The sequence below is a fragment of the Danio rerio genome, chromosome 6 (genome assembly GCF_049306965.1).
Source record: "Danio rerio strain Tuebingen ecotype United States chromosome 6, GRCz12tu, whole genome shotgun sequence".
Lineage (NCBI taxonomy): Eukaryota > Metazoa > Chordata > Actinopteri > Cypriniformes > Danionidae > Danio > Danio rerio.
Window position 1 is genome coordinate 45,216,356 of NC_133181.1, and position 25,987 is coordinate 45,242,342.

Below are 25,987 nucleotides of genomic sequence, written 5' to 3' on the forward strand. Positions count from 1 at the left end.
TTATTTCATTATTCCAGCAATAATTGTTGAGTGAAAGAATGCGCTAGAAATATGCATTGCGGCTCCCTTTATTGTACAGGCTTATTGCACTTAAACTTTTTTAGGTTCGGCTCTCGAATTAGTAAGGTTATGAGTAAATGTTATTTAAAATATTTAAAGCCTGCCATCTAGCCTACAATAAAAAAAAGCAAATTTAATAATAAAAAAATAATAATAAGACAGGCCTACTTTGGCGTTGCAATAAAATAGTATTAATTATCAAAAAAATAATTACAATATATAATTAAAATAGGAAGAAATAAATGAAAACAAATGGTACCCTTTGTTTTTATAGCAGGGCCCAAAGTGTTCTTATTCTGGTTCTGCTAACCACTATTAAAAAGAAAAAAAACACACCAAACAATAAAAACACTAGTAACTGATAATAATAATAATAATAATAATTATTATTATTATTATAAAGCCCTTGCTCTGAAACAATCATGCAAACCAGGTGCTCCTCGGAAATGGCTTTCTTTGCTCTGCATCAGGTGCACAGCAGCAAAAAGCTTGGCAGTGAACTATGACCTTATTTTAATGACAAATGTCTAAGAATACTGCTTTACGTTTTTATTTAATTTATACATACGCAGTGAATGTAAGCCTGCTAACTGTGTGTGGTTCAAATGATAGAATATGTAAACTTAGTTAATATATAATTAAATAATAATAATTAAAAGCCTGCGTGTAAGGCTTTTATTTTGAGGGTGACGTCACGAGCGCAGATTTGGTTGACCAATTAGAGGAAAGAGGGCGTTTCAGCACCGCCTACATGTGTAAAATGAATTTTAAAGTCGTTTATCCGTTTTCCTACCCTAAACCAAAAAACGAAAATCCAGCCAAAATCTCGTTTTTTCGTTTTCTCGTGAGCAAAAGGAAAAACGGAAAAACGGCCGTTTTCTCCATTTCCTTTATTCCGTTTGAAAATGGAAAGCAAATGAACAAAACGTACACGGACCAAAATAGTACAAATGAGCTCTTAGTTGAACAAAATTCTGGACTTCGTTTTACCCCATTCTTAAACGTCAACTCCCAAAAGCCCTCATTCGCCGGAAACGGGGATGTATCTTCCGCCTCTTTTTGTCGGAAACTCAGAAACAATCCTGCGGAAAGACCACTACAAGCTTGGTGAGAATGATTTTTTTTACATCAATGAAAGAGAAAAATGTTAGTTTTAGCTTTTGTTAAAATGAGGACGGATGAAAACGCTGTAACATTATATTCCCTAAATAAATCTCTTGATAGAAAGCTAATGTTAGCACGTTAGCCTTCTTTATGATGGGTTTGTAAGATGAATAAAACAATAGCCTTCTTGTGTTAAACATTTGAGTCGTCAAATTTGCTGTTTGACCTGGGTGTCAGTCAAACACAAATATATATTCGTCATCTGGTTTGACTTTATCCCCTTTAGTCAGAAATTTACGTTAGTCGGACGTATAGCGTTAGCATGAGGCTTTGACGACGTACTTGATTTTTGATGTGAAGTTATTAACCCCAGTCTTATAGCATGAAGGAAACGATATTTTAAAACCTTCATTGTTTTGTTACGCAGATATAACCGTTATATTTGATTGAATTGGCCTTCTAGAGCGTAAGTATGTCATGTCGTCATTTCCCTCCCCCAGTGAAATATGTGTTCGAATGAGATCGTAAAGCTAGTTGTATTTTACCAATAATTTTCAAATAATCGGTGTTTGTTATTGTGTCATTAATATGATTTCTAATATGAGTTTGGACTTTTTTTTAATTTCTGAAATGATAGGACTTTCGGCTCTCGAAACTCGTGCAAAAGGGGGAGTTTCAAGGAGAGGAAGAGCACGATGTGGAACGGCTCAAGACCCGGCCCACGAGGAGGAATGCCCTTTCGGTAAGATAATATATTATGTACACTTATACAACATTAACTGCATCCGAAATGTACTACTATATAACCAGGTAAAGCAGTATATAAAAGAAATCTGTCTTAATGTAGTTCATTCATTTTCCTTTGGCTTAGTCCCTGATTTTATCAGGGGTGGCCACAGCAGAATGAACCATTAATTTATCCAGCATATGTTTTATGCAGCGGATGCCCTTCCAGCCACGACCACTCTTGCATTCACACACACACACATACACTACGGCTAATTTAGCTTATTCAATTCATCTATACCACATGTCTTTGGACTGTGGGGGAAACCCGGAGCGCCCAGAGTAAACCCACGCGAACACTGGGAGAACATGCAAACTCCAAACAGAAATGCTGAGGCTTGAACCAGCAACCTTCTTGATCTGAGGCGATTGTGCTACCCACTGACCCACTATGGCGCCTTGAACTCAGTTGTCATTATGAATACATGTACTTCTCGGTGGTGATTGGTTTAATACCTATAAGGCTGTGCTGAATTTAACCCTAATTTCAGCAAAATTTCCAGTAAAATTTAATTTTATCCATGAAAGTAAAGTTATAAGAAAAAATGTAAAACATTCTCCAAAGACAGCATGACCCCAAAACGTTGTCAAGTCATTCCATGTAACTTTTGTTTTTCAGCTGTAATTTTATACTGTTTAGTTTTATTCCATACAATTACTGATGACATTTTTTTCCAAATTTCAAATAAAAGTGTCTGCATAGTCTGCAATTGACCCTTTCCCAACCCCACCCCTTACTACTTTTTCTCATACGAAAGTATTTCGTATCAGCTGTGGTGCTCCCTTATTAATTTCTGCACTACCCAGTGAAAAAGTAAATAATTTCTATAAGAATGACATATCGATATCAGTCCAAATTAGACAAAGTCTGCAATACAAATACGAGTAACTCAAAGTAAAACAAAGAAAAGATTAGTTTATCAGTCTCGTCTTTGATTTCTAGCCGCTTGTTCAGCACTAGTGACAGCACCATTGATTAGCAGTTGGTGAGATTACCACACAAACATATTTAATTTGCTATTCTAGGTTTCGGGAAAGGATGAAACTGTTTATTGCCCAGCCAATTTGAGTACCTGCTGTGCTGTCTGTGTTGCAAGTCTAAAGGCTGATTTATGCTTCTGCGTCAAATGCCATCTGATGCACACTTCTGAAAAATGTAATAACATGTAGCATCAACGCATAGCGCAAGCTCTGTGATTGTTTGGCTTGTTGGTGGTGATGAGCGTGGGCGGTGCTGAGAGCAGCAAGCCCAATGGAGTGATTTGGTGCGTTCGACTTCATGCAGCGCTGCGCAGATCGATCGAAATCTGTCTTAAAGTGGTGCATGCTGGTTAGAAATCTTGTCCAGATTGATGCTGCGCCGACGCCACATGACTGTCACATGTGGCATCAAAGTACCGCGTCAGCGCTCCGAGATCAGACGGCAAACTCAGACCGTGCAGCTTCTGAAGAGAGACTGCAGGAGCTTTGATGACGACACCGATATTACACGATTGGCCGAGTTCACCACATGACAACCAACACGTGTATTTCGGGTTTATAATTGGACAAATTCCGATTCAAAAGTTTCAAAACAAACAATTCACTTTTCACACCCTCTCTATCCTGTACACATCTTGCTTATTAAAAGACTACAAATATTTTACTGCAGTAATCTTCTTTTGTTAAATAATCTGGTTATAAAGGTTAGCTTGTTTGCACAGGTTTATTTTTAACTTTTTTATACAGACTATTTACTGCATTCATCTCCATGAACGATTTAAATGATATATTTTAGTGAATAACCTAAATATGAACTCATAGGTCTTACAGACTTGAAATAAAATAATCATCATCATTGATCCTGCCACCCTAAAGCTCTCTTAACAAATTAAGTTAAAGAACTATATTATTAAATAATTATTAAATGGTTATATTATTATAATATAAACATATATTTTATTTCCTGTCTAGCAGTTTAAAGGCTACCTGCTCTTTCTGGGAAACTTCTACATAGCTCACTTATTTTACCTTTTGTTCTTTTCAACACAATCTTTTTGGATTAAAATGCTTTTTTGAAAATTCATTCATTATCCAAAATAATCTCATTTATTAAGACCTAATCAAAACACCTTGTTTTGCTTTTTATATTGTAAATTTTTATATCTATAAATGTACATATGTAAACCCTTTTTTAGCATATTCAAACAAGAAGTATTAGCCTAAAGATTGATGTTTAACTCCTAGAATTTATGCTTATTGCTTTGTATTTAATAGACCTGTTCGTTTTTATGTTCATATTAACCTCTCATTTCCTCTTATTTCTCTCATGCATTTGTTATATATTTTATTCATAATTCTCCCTTATTGTTTAAAAAGGAACTACAGTTTGTAGAGACTGTATTCATTTTTATTTGTAAATGTTTTGTTGTAATAAATAAAAATAACAAAAAAAAATATGATGACGCCATGTGATCGGTCATCATGACTGCAGCAACTTTGAGTCCCGAAGTGTCCAGCTGTCCGTCTTGACGGCTCCGTTTTCAACTCCGCCCCCGCCTGCGCTCGGCTAATCTCGTTGATCACCGGCTGCAGCTGAGGTTCATGTCAAACGCACCTATTGTTTATAAGAGTTGAATTGCGTGAAGGAGCTACAGGTGGAGACTTTTGTTTTGTTTACCTTATGATTAAGGTTGTTTTAACATCCGCTAGGGTTGTCATGATACTGGAATTCGATACCAGTTGGTACTAACATTTTAAAAACGCCCATTTTCTGTAAACATTTAAGCACTGTGGAGCACGTTCTTAAACAGCTGTTTTGCCATTGTGTTCATGCTCAACAGAAATGACTGTGATTGACAGTGAAGGTCATCAGTTCACTGAACTCACTGCTGTTTACTGGGTGTAACCACAGATACAGGGACACTGGAGAATTTCAAAGTCACGTCAATCAGCTGGTTTGTCTATAAGCTGACATACGAGCGATCCGCTGCTGAATCGCGGCTTTAAAGCGCTCCAGTGTCCCTGTATCTGTGGTTACACGTGATGAATTCAGTGAACCGATGACCTTCAAGGCCAATCACAGTCTACAATGACGTCTGTAGAATTACATGGTGGAATGTGATGAGGTATGGCATATTGCAGTGGTTCCCAACCTTTTTCTTTGGGGCCCCCCCCATAAACATATACAAACATTGGAGCCCCCCCACCATATAAATACACACGCACGCACGCACGCACACACGTGTACTGTGTGTATATATATATATATATATATATATCAATAAAACCAAAATTTAGGTAGGCTTTGTCATACTGTCTAATCTTTTTCTTCGCCTCTGAAGAATCACTGCATTTACGTTTGTCTGCCATTTTTGTTTTTATTTTGCCTTTACGACACGTTTACAAGCAGATTGCGTGAGTGAGCAAAATTTAAATAATTATTTAAAGTTATTTATTTTAATTATTTTCACTATTATGTTGGAATTTTAAGCATGTGTTTAGATTATTTTTTATTTTTTGGGCTGCTCGATTTTGGGAAAAATCATAATCACGATTATTTTGGTCATAATTGTAATCACGATTATTCAAAACCATTGCCAGTTAAAGTCAAAATTATTAGCGCTCCTGAGATTTTTTTTTTTTTTATAAATATTTCCCAAATTATGTTTAACAGAGCAAGGAATTTTAACAGTATTTCCTATAATATTTTTTCTTCTATTTGTTTTATTTTAGCTAGAATAAAGACAGGTTTAAATATTTTGAAACCAATTTAAGGTCAATATTATTAGCCCCCTTAAGCAATATATATTTTTGATTGTCTGCAGAATAAACTACCGTTATAATGACTTGCCTTATTACTCTAATTAAGCCTTTGAACTGCACTTTAATCTGAATGCTTGTATTTTGAAAAATATCTAGTAAAATATTATGTGCTGTCATTATAGCAAAGACAAAAAGAAATCAGTAATTAGAAATGAGATATCAAAACTATTATGTTCAGAAATAAGTTAATAAAATATTCTTTTCATGAAACAGAAATTGGGCAGGACAAGGTTTGCTAATATTCAAGAGGGCTAATAATTCTGACTTCAACTGTATACATAGGTATTTTCCACCCTGCAAAGGAAAGAGAAATAAATACAATAGAATAAAAATATGAAACAAACTGTGCTTTAAGCATCTTCACTGTAAGAAAAACACTTTAGCTACAGCAGTCCTTCAGTCAAGAGCAGCGAGGGTTTTCTCGTTATGTTTGTTTAATAATGATAAAAACAGGCGGCAGCAGGAATATTTCTAGCTGTATCTTTAATGGTTTCTCTTTCACGTCTTTTGATCCTCAACTCGTTTGTTTATTACCCAAATGAGGGTTAATGTAAATAATCACTAAACACCGCGTTTTGACACCTATTTGACCATTAAAGCGTTCACGTTAAGATGACTTTAGATGTCTGCGCTCCTCTGCTCGTCTCAGTGTGCGAATGAGAGTGAATGCTGACCGGCTGCATGCTTCTGACTGCGTGATCGTGCTGCACACACACATAAGCTCTTTCGCGCTTTTAAGAGCAACACGTGTACAACTGTGGCGAAATATGATGCAATAATCATTTATCTCGATTAATGCTTTTTTATAATCGTTTGAAACCGAAATCTAAATCGGATTTTCAATTAATTGCAAAACCCTTTATAATAGTGGACCATTTTTATGCCTTTTTCAACCTCAATACTTATCCTCTCCTGCGCCCCCCCTGTGAACTGTGGCGCCCCCCTTAGGGGGGCGCGGACCCCAGGTTGGGAACCACTGGCATATTGGACTATGTGTGGCTTATCAATCAAACTGCCGGCAAAGGGTCAAATGCATGAAAAATTGTACAACATAAAAGCTTGAATGTGTGCTTGACCCACTAGAACTAACTTGCAATAAAAAAAGGAATTGATTTGCACTAATGCATTTCATTTTTTGCAGTGGGGAACCTCTTGGTGGTATGTTTGAAGGCAGAGATGGTCCAAGGCCCGACTTCAGAGGTCGAGATGGCATGAATATGGACAGACCACCTATGGACATGAGGCGGTTCGACTGCCCACCTGATATGAGAGGACGAGACATGGGACTCTATGATAGAGGTAGAGAGCCTTCTCGAGAATTTTACAGGCCTGGCGATGAAATGGACATGCATTTTCGAAGGCGCTTTGAAATGGATCAGAGAAGCAACCTTCAGAATCCCCCAGGTTTCTTGGGTTCATCAAGGCTACCAATGGATTTGGACGGCCGAGACATGCAAGGTGGTAATTTGAGGGGTCCAGAAGATGGATTTATTAATATGAGGGAGAGGGAGAGATATCAAATGGATATGCCTGGCCTCCCCCCTGTAGACATCAGGAGGAGACTTGCCATCGTGGCTATGGGTGGAAATGAAGATTTTGGTGATATGAGAGACAGGGAAAGGTCACGCATGGGTGACATTGATGGATATAGTATGGACTTGCCTCCCAGAGACAGACCAATGATGGATTTTAACAGACGAGGCGTCACCCCTCCACTCAATCCAAGAGATATGTTTGAGTCTGATATGGATATGAGAAACCGTATGGGTTCCTCCTCTAATTTTAGGGATCAGCCTCCTATGTTTCATGACAATGATGGCCTTCCCATGGATATAAGAGGAAGATCTGATATTCCAGTGGGTCGTGGCAGCCCAGATCCCATGATCAGAGCTGACGAATTGACCCTCAGGGACAGAGAATTTCCAGAGCCAATGGACAGTCCAGTGACCTTCCGGGGGAGAGAAAGTGATTCTCTTTCAGATGAATGGCGTAAGCATGGTGTTAGAGACCGAGACTCTGTTCCACCAATGATGGGCAGAACGCCACAAAGAGACACTTATCAAAGAGACATGCAAGAGAAGTTCTTCCCTAACCACGGAAAAGATGTAGATCTTGGAGAACGGTCTCAGTTTAAGGAGAGAGACCGAGAGAGGCCTTCTGCTTATCTGGGGAAAGAGAGCACAGGCTTCAATCGATCAGAAAGAGAGCCCAAACACCAACACTGGGAGAAAAATACTCCCAGTGATTTCCCAAGTCGGGAACTGGGTACTCAGAAACCCCCTCCTATTCAAATGGATCCCACCCTAAATGTTCAAGGTAGAGAAGGTGAAAAGTCCTGGCCAGTTGACCGAGAAGAGAAGCCTGAGCGAACTGCACCAGCAGGAGGTAGACCTCCATATTTCCAAGACAAGAACTCGCCAAATCAAGAGCATCACTTCAAAAGCAATCGAGTGCCCTTTAAGGGATCTGGTGATAGGGCTTCAGATCAGGAACCACAGAGAGAAAGCTTAATGTCTGGGCCAAAGGAAATGCAGAGTAACAGAGGTGAGCAACTTGATCAAGATTATAGGGACATCGATTACCGCACAGGCTCTGGACGCAAATATGACTACAGTCTTGGGGATCTTCATGGACTTGAAAAAGATGTGAAGGAATCTAAACTAGTTCCAGTTGAAAGAGTGGATGACTCTGGTTCTCAGGTTGGATTTTGACTTTTATTTTAGAAAAACTTTTCTGTGATGTATTCTTCTATTCTAGCTAATAAATTCTGACTTGCATTTATAAAATAGTATATAATAATACAATTTGTAAATAGATTTTTTTTGTTTATTGCCTGTTAATCTTCAGACAATGTTTTTGGTTAGGTTTTTTCAGATGGGATTTAAATTTATATTGGTTCATAGAATATGTATTTATTTTCAGAGTTTACATGTTAATTGACTTGTGCATTCACACATGCTAATGTTACAGATTGTTTTGTGAATTATCTTGATATTTAAACTATTATAAATTTTAAAACAAAGGACCAGGATTACAGGAGTGCAGGTGTCCAGGATAAAATCACAAACACTATTGCCATCTCTGGAATTCCTAAAAATGCCACAATGCAGCAGGTGAGTGAGATTTCATTAGGTTTTTATTGTTTTTAGAGACTTTAAAAACAACACTATGTAAAAGTCAAGGGTTTTTGACAATTTCCTTATTTGGTTATTTTCATAGATTCTGGGAGCTTTTGCAGTTCGTGATGGTGTTCCAATGCAGGGCATGAAAATCAAAGATGTGGTGCCAGGTGAGATTTTGTTTGCCGTAAACATCTATTGACCAATTCGCAACAACATTTCGCAACTCGCTCTCCGAATCTTACGCTCACTATCTCTTTTTACATCGATTGTACTTTCTGCATCTGAGATGCGTTTGCTTTCTAAAGAAAATGCTCATCAGTATTCCCAACATGCTACAGGATCTCTTGTTCTTTTTTCCCATATTCTTGTGTGGGAGATTGAATTTTCTTAAAGCAGCTTCCATCTTTAAGATGGTTCGCGCTTAGTTGGGAGTTTGGAATTTCTAAACGTTGTTCTCTGTATGAACATGCATTTATCAACCAGCACTACTTTGTGACAATGTGAAGTTGCTGCTAAATACTCCTCTCTGGATTCATCAAAGGTTTCAGTGGTTCTAAATAGCACAAAAGACTATCACACAAAGCAATTTGAAACTTGGGAAACTTACAAGGAGTTTAAAAGTTTACATTTTTATAAAATGTCTTGATTTCCACTTTTCTTCAGCTAGAAATGACCATTTCTGTTCCATCCCAAAAAAAGTCATGGTGATTTTGATGATTTTATGATGAATTTCAAAGGATTTTTTTTACTAATACATTTTTACAGAATCTTTACTAACACTTGCAGTGATATTAACATGTTTAGACATGACATCCTTATTGTTAATGATTTTTCAAACTTCGTTTTTAAAATACTTTTTCAGATTGTCCATATACTTATTCCTCTTTGAAATGATGCCAGTTTTATGTAAAAATGGGCCATCTTTTCTGTTTTTGCTATATATTGCTATATATAGGATTAGACTTAAAAATTTCTAGCAAATCAGTTTTCATTTTGGGTCTGTATTACACTCAGTATTACATTCATGTATTTATTTGGCCTTATAAATGTATATCTTGGTGAGGCTACTCTGATTCTTTGAGTAACCAATAAAAGTAAATTCATAATGAAAAAGAAAGCAGCGTTAACATCCTGTTTGAATTTCGCTTTGTTTCGTGAAACAACTGCCTTTTTACTCTTGAAATACTTTTATTTACCTGCATTAACTAACGCAAATCCATCTGTATTTCAAATGCTGTTCCCAGGTTACAGCTTCGATACGGCCTATGTGGAGTTTTTAAACCTCGAGGATGCTGTCCACTTCATGGAGTCCAACCAGGTGGCCCATCCTCGCCCTTCTACAACGACTGCTAACAAGAAGGAGGCTTGGGCTGGGGAGGGGGAGGTGGCTGGGTTCAGGGTGGGAATGGGGTAGATGGTACATGAGACTTTCAAGAAAGTCGTTATTAAACATGACCAGTGAAAACACGCCACTTAGTTTGCAACAGCAACTTTCAGATGTAACGAGTGAGCATAGTGTTAAAGAGTTTTTATTGATGTCTGCCGTAGGCATATAAGCTGAATGATCGTTCACTACCTTTTAATGTGTAGTTTTTTGAATAATTACTTGGCATGCTAAGTTTGGAATTGCATTTGCATTTTTGCAAAATTTTCTTCAACTTCACACCATTGTTGTTTCAGTCTACTGTTTACAACAGTATAATACTTCATTTTCATCATATGGCCTTCTTGATTCCATGGTCTTCCAAACACTTTCTGCTTGCTTCCTCTGGTACATTCATCAGTGGTACTGAAGCAACACTGACCATTCTTCTTTGGCCTCCTTTTTCATTGGATTTTCAAGATTTCTGTCTCATCTTCGTAGCTTTTAGTAGATTTTCTTGTTTTGTTGACTGAAAAGGGTTGCCGTTTTCCCCTTTATATATTTCTGAAGAACAAGTTGCTCTGTGGTTGTATGTAAAGATGATGTTGTGCATCAATATTGTATTTGTGCTGTGGTAGCCCATCTATCATTCTTTATTCTTATGCCATTACGGATTTCTTGGCCTATTAGTCTTTGGTTTTTCTTTTAGCCCAAAGTTTTTTAATCGTCTTGTCCGTTTTAACTGGATTGTGATTTCATCATCTTAACTTTGGGTGTCTTATCTCTTACATCAAAACAAACCAATTTTTCCATTCCTGCTTACTCTTATATCTGGATTTAAAGAGAGATCCAAAACGAGGGTTGTTTGGAAACTCTAGACTATTTGCACTTGTACATTTCTAATGAAACAGACTGTTATTGTAAGGAAAGAACAACCTAAGTTTTGCTTTGGTTTGGATTGTGCTATTGGCAGTTGTGCTGAAACCTGATTGCCCTGTTGGTTGTTTGTGTTTTTTCACCTGGTTTTGTGCAATCTGCCAAAGTTTCTTGCTCAGGGTTGTTTCACTTGAAGCTACTTGAAAAAACTAAATAGGAAACAAACATTTTTGTAATGGCCTGTTTCCACTGAGTGGTACTGTTTGGTTTGGTATGCTTTTATGGCCTTTTCCACAATCAAAAGGCGTACAGAAGCGAACCGTACCGTATCACTTTTTCAGCACCCTTTAGAAAGGATACCAAACACGAGAAAGGGTACCATAAGGCAGAGCTAGACGGGCATCTGAATGCTATAGGTTTACAGATTGCGTCATTCGTTTACGCAACAAGCCAGAATGAAAATAAAGGTACCACCAGGTTTAAAATGCAGCGCCGAGAGATTACAGCGAAATTATATATACATATAATAACGAGCCATGGTCTACCCAGGCTCAAACAATCTTTGTTGCCAAAAAGAAGAACAGATTTACCCTGTGCTCCTTAGTTTTTTACGAGCCAGTCTGAATTGTGAGCGGTTTCACTTTCTTGCTTGCGCTCGCTGCGCGTCTATATCTGAAATAACAAACTTCTTGTGCTGATGTTAATAACGTGCGCTTGATTATCGACATGCTTTTAAAACCCGATCCTGTCATAAACTGACACATGCGAGAGTGAAGCGTGAAAAAACAAAGGAGAAGCCGGGAAAAAAGGAGCAAATAATTTTTTCAGCAAATGTGAACAAACTGCCATGTTTAACTATTGTCATCACATTTTGGACTATTATGAACTCAGAATAATGGATTTACTCTAACAGAGGCTAAATATGCTGCTGAAGATTAAAGACAGATGAAAGGTCTGCTCTGACTGTGAGCTATACGTTGTGTGTTGTTTTTGAACCTAAATAAGGACCAAATGTATGCTGTATGTACTTCTGTAATTGGTAACATCGGAGACTGCAAGGGGCTGTATGTGTTTATATGTTGCATTTATTTATTTATTTTATATAATTACAGACGTAACAGTAGGCTATTTCGCACTGTCATTGATCTGCAGTTATAATCAAGTTATGTTCATAGAAAAGATAGTAATAAACATTTATACAGAAGTATGTGTATAAAGCATCTGTTGTGTGAGAAGTGTTTCTCATATGATATGTAAGCGACCCGTACAGCTTTACTGTAGACATTTTCTCAAGTGAAAATGATGTCGACTGAAACTTTTATACACCACGCCCAACAAAAGGGTACCCTTGGTAGTGGAATCGCAAGCCTGATAAAGGTGACCCGTACCAACCCGAACCATACCTTACTTTACCAGTCAGTGGAAACAAGCCATAAGTGGTGCATTTAAAATTGCATTTTTACAATGAATATCTGAGACTGTATCCTAGCACAATGGTGGGTAAGATCTTATAAAACAATGATTACGTCACACTGTTAGGTTCATTTACATTCACCTAAAAGCTGAAGGATTTTTACCTTAATTATTTATAAACAGTCATTTTCTTTGATCAAGCGATGGTACTCTTCTGTGTAGGTCAGTCACCCCATTTGTGAACACAAAATAATTGCTTGTGATTGGAAAGGAGAAAATGGTGACATCCTAGTCTAGAAAAGATTGCTGTTTTGTACAGTTTTCACCCTTTCGTAACACTTTTGTTGAAAGTGAATTTTGTCCTCATGGTTAAGCTTTGCCAAGCTGCTCCCCTGCTATCTGCACAATTTATTCACCTGCAAGAAGCCAGAACTTCTTTATTCATCCTATTGAGAAAGATGAATGTGCAGTTATTTGTGCAATGGATCTGCTTCTAGTTGGGATTTTCACGCTGCTTTACTCTGGGTTATCACAGTTTGAAACCCCCGAATCTATTCTGGGTAAAGGTACCCTACTCTAGTGCAAGGGTATCACTGCCTTCGGCTGTCAGCTTTGTCTTCTGGTGATAAACATACAGTGTGAAACTATGCAGTGTTACGTGGTTGCATTTAGATGTTTAGCAGCACTGTTTTGGAAAGTTATGGATCATGAAAACAGCGTGTCGTGTAAACAAAAGATTACAGTGCTTGCGAGTGGATGCATGTCAAAGGGTGACAGAAAAGGTGTGAATCAGATTCTTTTTTTAATATTTTTTTAAATATAGTTTTTATAGTTTGTAAACCTGATAGCACAGACATAAATATATAAGAGGGGGATACTAACTCGAGCTGTTAAACATTGTCAAATAAACAAGATAGAATGTTAATCAGAGGTCTAGGTTTATAATGGTCCAAAACCTCAGTGTATGAATATCCAGATTTAATTGTTAATCCTAGGTTAAGTATCAGCTCTGTGTAACAGAAAACAAGATTACCCAGGATTTAATTTACCTGATAATTAGAACAACCCAGGGTTACCTTTCCTAAGTGTGAAAAGTCCTAGTCTGTGTTTGACATTAATACCTTTCACTTATATTTTCAGATTAGCATTGAAATTCAGATAACTACAAATGTAATCATCAGTATTGACTACGCTTTTCAGATTGGTCAGACTGTCTCCACTATAAAGGCAAATTGAAAAATACAAACTAATAAAGCAAACTAGTCCAAAGTGCATAAGTACAGCCCAGATCAGACCTCTTTATGTTTACGGCCTGAGATGAGCAAATAGGTTATTGTAAGTAGATTGTATGTGTAAAACGACAGTGAGTTGACATTTAAAAAAACATTCTTTTTATTTTCTAGGGATCTGTTAAGGTTGGTGACAAGACTGCTCTGCTTAAATATGTCCAATCTGACAAAAATGGGAAAGAGCAGGTGAGTCTCCTTGTTTGATAGAGCTTGATTACTTACCTTTACTATGATTTGATTATTGTTTGAAATTCTTTCATGTAATAACTGCATTGTAATTTGAATTGCAGCTCCATGAACCACCCACTAAGGCTACACCAGCTAGTGATGATGGTTTGTTACCAAATCCAGTCCCTCCACCAAACAAACAGGAGGAAACCGCTGTCAAGCCTCTACTGGATGCTGCTTCTCAAGGTGTGTGGCAGAGAAGCTCAAACTTGACTCCTGAAGCATGGCAACAGCAAGTGGACCAACAGCAACAACAGCAGGAACTGGAGCAACAACCCACAGAAGAATGGACCAATCAGAGAGCATCACGCCAAAACTTACAGTACTCTGATCCAGTTTTTAAAGAAAGCAAAAGTAAGTCATGTCAGCTGCGACTGAGATTTTTCAATTAAGGAAAATGGTAGAGGATTATACTTAAATTTCATGTCTTGTTTTAGCAATGATCATTAAGAACATTCTCCCTACCACCACCGTGGAGACCATTCTGAAAGCACTTGATCCATTTGCTTACCTGGATGAGCGCAATGTACGTTTGGTCAAAGGGAAATCACCTGGATCCAAATGCTTCTGCTTTGTTGATATGGATTCACATGAGGTGAGATGTACAGAATTATGATTATAACAAAGACAATATGATGTCTCAAAGTCCCGATAACACTATTTTTGTGTGCAGCATGTGACACGGTTGGTGGAGCTGCTCACAAAGCCTCGGCCAATCATGATTGATGGGGTCAGAGTTTATGCTGAGGTTGCAAAGCCTTTGAAAAATCAAAAGTAAGAAATTACGTTTTTTTTTATTGGTTTCCTCTTAACATAGCATATAGTACCATACAAAATGCACATAAATTCTTGACAGTTAAAGAAAATAAAAAATAAAAAAAAATAGAAAAACTGTATCAAATGCATAAAGTTAATACTACAGAGCACAACAGGTAAGATGCATCTATAGTTTAAGTGAAGAAATTAAATTTTCCCTCATATCAGCTTTCATATGATTACTAGACACGTTCTCCGGGGTTTCCGCAAGGTCTTAAAAAGTCTTAATTGTGATTTCTCTCAGATCGCATCTTTGATAGTTCACACTGTGTGATTGTTACTCACGTGAATGAGAACAGATTTGCCTGTGATTTCAGGCATCTATCGGCGATTTCTCAACCTGTCGTCGAGTCAAAATCAGGGTTAAAAATCATGCTGTCTGAACTTGCCATAAAAGACACATCTTGGGAGTCTCATATTTTCTGAGATGCATGCCAATTCTTAGAGGAACTGTTTTATACATCATAAAAAAAGAAAAAAAGAAATCTGTATGTGAATTGTGATTTGTTATTTGAGCTTTGAAGTTTTTTTTTAAGGAGACGTTTCTTTTCTCTGCAGTTATAGGAGGGACAATGAGAAGGCAAACACTTCTCTTCTGGGTCTGCCTCCAGATGTGATAAAGGTAGGCCATTTTAATGAATATCATGATTTGTTAACAAAAGTTTGATACAGGAATCTTGATTGTAGCATTTTAAAAGTACAGAACCCATTAAATGAGACACAAATGATTCCCAAAACGCATCTGTTGGAATTCTTTTTCATCTAGTGTATGTTTACACAAAACAGTGTTTAAAAATATTAAGTGTATAAATATTTTGTTGTTAATGTTCCTTTTCCTAATAAAATCTTGTATGAATTTTTCATTTACATTAATAAAATTCTTCTCTAGCAACAACCGTACCAGCAGCCGCAGCAGTTTTATCCCCAGCCTGTTCTTACAGCTGTGGGTGCTGCATCTATTCAAGGTAAATATTCTTAAGATTGAGATGGTATAGAAATCAATTGTAGAATAAAGATATTCAGGTCTGTGTTCTGTGGGATTTCCTATAGGTGACCTAATAGGGGCAGATGCAACCTTGTCATCAGTAGCAGTGCCAAGTTCAAGCCTAACACAGGTAATTTTTTTATGTTAGCGTTTTGGAGATGGGGTTTCCAATTTATGTCAGGGGAGAAATAGTTGACTTATTTGAGGGTAACTGAGACTCTGGCTGTTCACAGGGTGTGATGTATTCAAATAAATCTGCCATTGCACAAACAGTCCAGACTGCTGAGCAACAGGCTCCAGCTTTATCTGACGCTGCTGTATCTGGAGCTGCAGACTCCATTGACGGATATAACTACGGTAAGCCACTGTTCTGTTTAAGCATTAACAACATTTGTTGATAGTTTATAAAGATTTTCTGTTCATTAGTTTGAACAAGTACTGGTATTTTTTTTTTTTTTTTGGTTTATCGTTGTTTATCTGTATCTTTTGTGTAACAATAAACTGATACTTGGTAATACATAATACTATTTTTAGTAATGCATCTTATTGTAATGTGATTTATATTGTATTATGACCCAACACATATGGCTGGGTGGTGATCTTTTTTTTTTATATAAATTTAGCCATACAGGCTGTTTATCAGCTTAGACAAACAGGGCTGTCAGATCCAGTGAGTTGTGCTTGATTAAACTGATATTTGCAACAATACACAAAGAAAACAGGAGAAACGCTGGGCTACATGTTTGTCCTAATTTTTATAATAACAAGTGCTTTTAAAATCTCTTGACACTGTAACATGTGCAAGGCTGATTTTTAAATTGAATTCAGTCCATCATAGACACTGGTATCAGTAATAGCAGTTAAGACAGTGTTTCGTAGTATGTATGAATGAATGATAGACAACTGGTCTAATAATAATACTTATAACTGTAGGATCTGAAGCTCCAGATTTGTCAGCCTTCCTTTACGATGCTACATCTGGCTTTTACTATGACCCTCAGACTACGCTTTACTATGATCCCAACTCAAGGGTAAGTTTATATATTCCCTTTTGAATAAAAGCATCTGTTAAATGTAAATATAAATAGCTCTTTAATTCTCAATTAAATGAAATGCTATATGAAATGGTTTAATGTATATGTTTGCTTGTGCAGTATTTCTACGATGCTCAAAATCAGCAGTACCTGTATTGGGATAGTTCTTTAAAGACCTACATCCCAGTCCAGAGCTCTTCCACTGATGGTCAGAATGTTCCTGAAGTTCCGGCCCCTGAAGTTCCTGCTCCTGTGACTCCTGTTGCTGAGGTTATAGCTGTACCCATTAAAGAAGAGGAAGCCAAGGCGGTTTCAGAGGCTTTGCCAGAGGTGCGGGTGGAAGAGGAGCCTGGGCAACGTGGAGAAAAGAGAGAGAAGGAAAAAGAGGAAAAGCCCAGGAGTTTAGCAGCTTTTAAGGTCTTAACAGTACTTTATTGCACCACATGTTCAGTGATTAATTCAAAATTATGAGAGTAATATATTAGATCTGTGTAGTAATTTTGGATGTGGTCATCAGATAATGAAAGACATGGAGAGATGGGCGAAAATCCAGAACAGTAAGAAAGAAAGTGTCCGAGCTCCTTCCCCTGTCCTCAAGTCTGGAGATGACCACAGACCTTCAAAGGCAGCTGATGCAGCCTTCGCCATCTTTGAAAGGAAGGTCAGATCACCTTTTACGCTTTGTTTTTGTTCAACCCTCTCACCTGATCATTAAACTTGTGGTTGGCATACTATGCTTTTTTTTTAGGGAAATTGAAAAATAAACCTAAAGTACTCGAGTACCAGACCAATTTGGAGGCACAAAATGTTAGAAGTGAATTTACTTAATTTTTTTGCAAAATTATATACTAATGTGATTTCTATAAGATTTGAACAGATGACATGTGTCTATTGATATATTCTATATGGGGCGTCTGCAGACTTGGATCCAGGCAGTTTTACGACCAAGGCAGTTTTACGCCTCACAGCCTTACGCCCCTGTTGTTCCTAATGCATTCAGTAGGGGGGGATGAAAGATACATGACCACATAATACATTTGAAGTCAACGCTCTCAGATTATTAAATGTCCTGTTAATAAGTATATATAATTTTAATTAGATTACGCTAAATATGAACGCTAGATTAATGTATCATAAAGTGAGTTATAAACTCACTATAAAATATGCAGAATTGATACACTCGCTAAATAATTCCAGATTTGCAAAAGCTCTATTGCAAATTAATTTAGATTCATTTAATAACAAAAATTTAAAAACACAAGTTGTTGGATAGTGTAATGGTTAATTGTAGCCTAGCTATACGTTTTCATATAGAGATATGCATCTGTTGTATTGTTTATAGATAAATTTGCATTTTGAAAATACCAAAATGATAACCAAAAAATACAGTGTAATATGGAGTAATGATGTGCTTTGATAAGAATGCAGAGGTATTGTTACAATAAATATGATGAAAAAAATAAGGGATAAACAATATGATTGCATGTGCAATGCAAACTTCATTAGTAATATATAAAATGTACTGTATAGCTAGGCTATATGAACAAAAATGAGTAGACCATTTATAATTGTGAGTTTCTATATGCATTTATGGATATATCATAGTTTAATTGTTTAAACTAGAACAGGATTGTATTATATTGATTGTAATTGAAAGCAATGCAATTTTAAAATTTAAAATAAAATCAATTAAATTTTCAGATCTGTTTAGATTTATTTCAACATTTAAGAAAGTCAAATTTGGAGGAATAATGTAGTGTAGTTGAAGTGTAGATTTGGCTGACAACCCAGACCATGCAAGTGTATTGTCTAATCTATAAGAAAATATATATCTTTAAATAATTATTAAATATATAATAATTACTCCCTTGCTGAGATAAAAAAGGTAAAAGAAAATTAGCCTACATAACACACTTTTTTATGTAGGTTAATGTTATTTTACTCTTTTGTTGATGTAGAACATGTAGCTGGCCTGCACATAGTTAGCTAAAATTGAGTCAAACTAACACATGCTGTTATACTACACCAATTTGTTTGTGTTGACATATACTCATATCGACCTTAATCTAATTAAAAAAAAGGTTTAAGTTTCATGTTTGCTAATGTTTTAAACACGTATTTAACATAGATACCTCTTCATGGTGTCGCGTTTGGTTGGTTGTGATAAAGTTCTGGAGGCTTAAAATAATACTGTACTGCCTCCTTCTACTGGACACAACAGGAACAACAGGGGCGTAAAACTGCCTGGGCCGTAAAACTGCTTGGGCCGTAGATCTGTCTGGATCCAAGTCTGCAGCCTCCCCCTACTCGATATATTGTAGAAAAGATCCTCACATATTAATACAGGCTATATTGATCCAGTTATAGATTTTCAGTTATGATTGTTCGTGTCGCATGTAATCAAAATGCTGTAACAATTGCAGGGTGTCCGCTGGGTCTTGATGTATTAAATTTTCAAAAACTAGATTTTAGGCCTTAAAGTCAAAATTCACTGCAGTACTGCATTGTAGGTCTTAAATCATTTTAAATCTTAAATTTGCTTTGTCCAAGTAAGTCTACTCAGTTGGGCTGACAACCATCCAATCACCAAAAATCCAACTCCATAAAACCTTATATTTTTATATTTAAGTTTCTTATTGCATAGATGCAATTCAGTTGTAAAAACAAGTCATTTTAACAGCAAAATCTCCTAATTAAATTCCCTAATCAGGGAAAAAACAAAAATGACACAATTCCTCATGATAATCCTGGAAAAAAATGTTAACCCTGCCAAAGTCTAAAATTTAATTCTTTATGGTCTTAACAGAATCTTAAAAGGGCTTAAATTTGACTTGATGAAACCTGCAGAAACCCTAAATTGGTATTTTTATTAGTGTTAAGGGTTGACATGGCCTATAATTTATTCAGCTGGGCTGCATTTGAACTCTGTCCAATGCCCTTGTAGCATCCTTGACTAAAGTTGTTTGTAAAATAGGACCAGACAAAATACACCACTCATTAAAATTCACCAAACGATGGAAAATTTACAGCTAACTAAGAGTATGATTGTATGACAACAACTGTGTTGTCAACTTTGTAAAGTTCTATTTCAAACCGACTAAACTGATAAAACTGCTTTATTATGTATTTACATGATGCAGTTGTCATGTTTCTGAATAACCAAAAGGCATAATGTTTTTGGTTAGTTGAAAATAGTGTTTTGCAAGGCTAACAGCCATTGGCCAATAACAGCCTTCTGGACTTTAGCTTCAGTCTTTCTTCTAAACATGATTATTCCTCACCATTTCCCTCGTTCATATAGACTGGTGCAGATGAACTATTCAAGAAGCCTCTTGCTCCTCCAAAACAAAAAGATGAAAAATCATCAAAGGTGAGAGTCTACAGTCATACTATGAACAACACATTAACATCACATCAGTCTCAGTTTTCCCTAAGCTAAAAGGGCACACACATCACCTTGACCCTGATTTATGCATGTTATTTGATAACCCACACTACAGCAGATTTACAGTGTGTGTCAGTGTAGATCAAAGCTGAACTCCCTCTCTGCACTGTGTGTTGGCAGCGGCCCATGGGTTCTCTGGGAATGTTGGCGGCCGATTATGGTGCAGGCAGTGACGAAGAGGAAGAAGAGAAACACGATAAGCAGGAAGCTTCACGGCCTGCGAAGAGCCAGCCGCAGGCGGACGAGAAGGAGGACAGGTTGACAGACTGGAAGAAGATGGCCTGTCTTCTGTGCAGAAGGCAATTCCCTAATAAAGACGCTCTAATTCGCCACCAGCAGCTCTCTGACCTCCATAAGGTAGCAAATCTACAGTTATGTCCCTAGTGACACACTATGCACTATCATACTATGCACTTTAACACAACAATGTAGTGTTTGAATTTAATGTCGTCCCAAACTAGTATTGGAAATTCACAATTTTTCCAACAGGACATTTAGCAGTTGCTATATTACTGATGCCTTGTTTCCACTGAGTGGTACAGTTTGATACGGGTCACCTCTTATCAGGCTTGTGTCTTCAATGCCAAAGGGCATCAATGGTACCCTTTTGGTAGGCGTGGTGTACGACAAAATTGCAGTCGATTTCATTGTCACTCCAAGAATATGTCTACAGTAAAGCTATATGGGTCGTTCACATATCATATGAGAAGCACTTCTCACAAAACAGATGCTTTATACATTAATACTTGTGTATAAATGTTCATTATTAACCTTTCTATGAACATGATTTGATTATAACTACAGATCAATAATGAAATTAGCCAAATAGCCTACTGTGATGTCTGCAATTGTATAAAATAAATAAATAAATGCAACATATATCAACACATCCAGACCATTAGTCTCCGATATGTTACCAATTACAGAAAAACTTCACACAACATGTATCTAGTCCTTATTCGGGTTCAAAAACAACACAAAGCATACAGTCAGTGCAAACCTCTCATTTGTATCTTTATTCTTCACCAGCACATGTAATGTTAACATCTTGTTTGAAAGTATTTCCATCATTCCGAGTTCATAATAGTCCAAAAGAAGTTAATAGTTTAACATGGCAGTTTGTTCATGTTTTAGTTTGCTGAAACAGTCATTTGTTCTTTTCTGTTGTCGGGCTTCTTCTTTGTTTTTCCGTGCTTCACTCTCATGTTTGTCCGTTTCTGAAAGGATCGGATGTCAGAAGCACTTCAATAATCACGCACACGTTATTATCATCAGCTCAAGTTCGTTGTTTCAAATATAGACTTTTGGAGAGCAACCACAGCTCTCTAGAGAAAGTAAAACTGATCACGCTTTAGACGGCCTTGTAAACAACAACAGTACACAGATTAGATTCTGCTCTTCTTTTTGGTTTTGTGGCTGTTCATCAAGATAACAAGGTTTGAGTTCAGGTCGACCATGGCCTATTACAGGGGTCGGCAACCCAAAATGTTGAAAGAGCCATATTGGACCAAAAAAAAACGAAAACAAATATGTCTGGAGCCGCAAAAAATTCAAAGCCTTATATAAGCCTTATAATGATGGCAACACATGCTGTATGTATTTATATTAGCTATATTAGCCTACTATAAAAATGACTTTGTTAGCTACAAATACATACTGAGCCTTCATGATTAAATGTTAATTTCCCTGCAGTGCATCCTGTAGAGAATGACGCGCCACGTGACTACTCTGTTGTACGATGCCGTCTCAAGTTTAACTTAATTACAGTATATTAATGAATTATGTTTAACGTTCAAGTTTAACTTCATTACAATACTAATGAATTATGTTTAATGTTCAAGTTTAACTTCATTACAATATTATTGCATTATGTTTTGCTTTGATGAAATTAAAGAAATGCAATAAAGAAATCAGATTTTTTAAATGTTTTTTTTATTTATTTTGAGGATTCAAAAAAACAACATCAAAATGAACGTGCACAACGTGCCCCTTATCTGGGCAACAAACAGTGCAATAAAACGCAGCCTGCCATTTCCATTTCAAGATCAGCTCGAGTCATTCCTGGGAATGTGCTCAACAAGGAAGGGTCAATCTCCAGGGGTGTGTGTCAAGGAAAGACAGTCTCGTTTTTTTCCTTTCGCAATTCGCAAAATCTGCTCCCGAATGCAGTTTGCAAATCAACGATCGCACCTTGTAAATAATCACCGTTGAGTGAGTGATCGGAATGGGCTTCTTTGAATTCTCTCAGAGAGGGAAAATGAGAAAGCGTGCCCCGCTGTACATCTTTGGCAAAGACAGCTTGCGCTCCATGGCGCATCACACAGCCGCCGGTTTGTTTACAACAGCTACCTGCCTGGCATCCCGCCCTGCTGATAGAAACGTGTGTCGCAGGCTATGACGCAAATCTTCGTTGACAGAAATGTTGAAATTAAATATTCTACACACTTTTACAGCATTGGAAAACGTTAAGATTGTTTGTCCTCCTATAGAAACCATATTAAAACAAAATATATATTTACCTCCCCCATCGTTTTCCATTTTCAAACATTTTTTTGAAAAAGTTCCAGGGAGCCACTAGGGCAGCGCTAAAGAGCCGCATGCGGCTCTAGAGCCGCGGGTTGCCGACCCCTGGCCTATTATTATATGTCTATATTATTACATTGTAACATCTCGGCTGTATATTTAAAAGTATCGCTTCCTGTGTTTTCATTCTTCTGGCTTGTGTACAAGCTAGTGACGCAACTCTGTAAACCAATATTGCTAAGCTGCATGTCTGGCTGCTGCTTTTGTTACTATTTTGTTATGCTAGGTACCCTTTGGAAAGGCTACCCAAAAAGTGATGTGGTACAGTTCGCTTTTTGGTTTCTTTTGACAGTGGAAATGTCTATAAAAGAGTATTGAACCATTCTCGTACTGTACCTCTCAGTGGAAACGGACCATAAAATAAAGGACCAAAATATCAGATACCCGTTCTGAATGCAACAGCTTTCAACATCAAAAAGCAGTGAAATCATCTCCATTGGTGAATTTTGTTTGCATAATGCAAAATAATCCTATCCTACCTTTCATAGGTCTTATAGATCCTTATTATATGAGCAAAGCTGCAACTGTTGAGTGCTTGAAGGGTTCAAGATTCCACATTTCTTTTATTGGTTGGATAAGTGCATAATCATCAATGAGGCTATTTAAAGTGTGCTTATCTGTGGTGTGAATGCACTACACATGCACTGTGCGGTGTTTTTTTTTTTGAAGACTAGCAATAATCTGAGGTCTCCCAAATCAGTGTAAATTCATATTTCACATGTATATAAGGGAAAGATGAAATGTGTCAATTTAAATTAAGTGGTTATACTTTTCACTAGGTTTTACCCATGTGTCAGCATTTATTTAAAATAAAATAAATAAAATGTTGTATATTGTATTAACATATATATATTTCAAAAAGGAATACAGTATTGTCAGTAATGGCATATTTAATCATTTTGTGTCTTGTTTTGTTTAGCAAAATATGGAGATTCACCTGAAAATCAAACGTTCTAAGAGAGAACTTGAGGCTCTAGAAAACCAGGAAAAAGAGGTATCTTTCATTATTTTATGCTTATCTAAATCCTTAGCTTTTCTTTTCTTTTTATAGAATATTAAACCAATCATTGCTTGAGTTCAATATTTGTCTTGATTACATGACAATACCCATGATGAAATGATTCGCACTCATTTTGAACTCTGTTTTTAGATGAAAACTAAAGCGCCAGGCAGCTCGCCTGAAGCAAAAAGAAGAAAGCCACAAAATACTTGGGCCGGCAGCTCAAGGTTTTTGATTTTCTGAACTTTAATACTTTCAATTCCAATGTTCATTAATATGCAAATCCTCAGATCTAAATTATGACATCTTGCAGGGACAGTTTTAAAGGCAGCGAGAGACCAGGTTTGGGTTTAGAGACTACAGAGGTGAGTGTCTGTTCAGCTACTGAATGTTTTGAGCTACAGCCGTTAATGGTCAGTTTCACATTTTCTACTTTTTTTCCCTTACAAAAGCGGAAGAAAAAAGAACCTGTCGTCTGGAATCATGCCACATATAAGCAGGCAGTTCGGAAGGCCATGTTTGCAAGATTCAATGAGTTGGACTGAGTGACAAGAATGAAGAAAAAGAGAATTTGTGTATAAATATATATATATACACACACACACATATACACACACAGCACAACAGTGTGGTGTGGTCTGTTGGCAGCTCATTCCAGGTTTTACTCTGAACTGATATAAAATTCCTGGAGAAGCTTATTGTGACTAACCGCGCATTCATGGATATGGTGAAGTGTGCCTGTATAAAGGAATTTATTCTTTCCTAGCAGCCAAACATTACTTTCGTGTTTAATCATCCTTTGTAGCTCTATTCTTCAGGGCTTTTTAAATATTTTCTCATTTGATAACGTCGTATCATGTCTCCCCCCCCCCAAACTTTTTTATTTAGTAAATGTATGTAAAGTTCATTTGTAAATTGAAATGTTTTGGGTTCAGCAGGTTGAATATTACTGTAGTGAGTCAATAAATTGTCTCAACATGACTGTAACCACACATCAAAAGATTTTTATTTTAATCTTAATACTATAAACCGGTGTATTTTAGTTTTTAAAGCTTGTTCCTTGTAAATAGGTCTGTTTTCTACATTCTCCTCCAGGTGGCAGTACATAACTGTTAACGTTTCTTTTTCAATGTCACATTAAGCCGCACCTCAGAGCTGTGTAATGTTGAAAGAATGAATCTGCACACAGTCAGGAATTTTGTCGATACTTCATTAAGCTTTGCCTCTTGGCTTTATTCTCCATTTTGTTGTGAGTTTTTTTTTATAGCGAAGTGTCTCGGGTAAACCATTAAAGTCATGCAGGTAATGCACAGTACTTCACTACAATCCATGCACAGGCAGAGGTTAAATTTCACCCTCTATATGAGAGTTAACAATCTACAGTCTTCACTTAACTTTTTAGTGCTTTGTTACAAAATGCTGTAAGGTTTTAGAGCCAGTAAACTCTGCAAGATTATGTCATTTTAAGTGCACAACTTCAGTTGTTGCTAGATCAGATTAGGCATGGGCCAGTATAGGTTTCTGACGGTATGACAACCTTGGAAAAAAAAAATCGCGATTTCACAGTAGTGTGATTGCTGCTCCAAAAAAAAAAAGGTATTTTTAAATGTCTTTGTAAAAAACAATTCTTCCCCCCTTTGAACACAGTTTCACTGAAGCAAACATTTATAATATTTTGAAACATTAACATGTCAGGCAAAATTATTTAAATCAATCATTGACTTCTGCTGTCTTCATTGGTTTCAAAAACAGAGTTTCTTTACAATACATGTAAAAGAAATGTACGAAGAAATATGAATGTACATCATAGTTTCTTTTCTGTTTTAATACCTTGAATTTTCCGAATCGTGGTAAACATTGAAACCGGTTATTGTCGCATTTCTAGATCAGATACGGTTGTGGCCAGAAATAAACGAAAATTAAGTATATAATTAAATTTCTAATTGTATTTTTAATACCTACCCAAAATCTAAACCCAACCATCATGTAATGTAAGAACAGTAGTTGTACCGAGTATATTTTGTTATTAAATTACCCAACAAGTTGCATCTTATTTTATGCCTACCCCAACCCTAAACC

At 36.7% G+C, this 25,987-nt stretch overlaps 1 protein-coding gene across 4 annotated transcripts; it reads left to right on the forward strand.

Moving 5' to 3' along the window:
* The first annotated feature begins 789 nt into the window (after positions 1–789).
* Positions 790–24,900, forward strand: rbm6 (RNA binding motif protein 6). Of its 4 annotated transcripts, none has more exons than XM_005166119.5 (23): positions 790–1,167; positions 1,802–1,906; positions 6,896–8,453; positions 8,778–8,867; positions 8,974–9,043; positions 10,121–10,194; positions 13,932–14,003; positions 14,108–14,399; positions 14,483–14,640; positions 14,719–14,819; positions 15,420–15,483; positions 15,751–15,826; positions 15,912–15,976; positions 16,080–16,203; positions 16,780–16,877; positions 17,001–17,297; positions 17,398–17,541; positions 20,182–20,250; positions 20,446–20,682; positions 23,828–23,902; positions 24,059–24,135; positions 24,222–24,273; positions 24,361–24,900. In XM_005166119.5, exons 1-23 carry the CDS (start codon positions 812–814, stop codon positions 24,451–24,453), a joined length of 4,347 nt encoding a protein of 1,448 aa, XP_005166176.2. In that variant the 5' UTR covers positions 790–811; the 3' UTR covers positions 24,454–24,900. The 4 variants fall into 4 exon arrangements, with proteins under 4 accessions (XP_005166176.2, XP_068078142.1, XP_073810529.1 ...); XM_068222041.1 differs by having other exon boundaries at positions 1,133–1,630; XM_073954428.1 differs by lacking the exon at positions 10,121–10,194 and having other exon boundaries at positions 1,133–1,630.
* Positions 24,901–25,987: the final 1,087 nt, after the last annotated feature.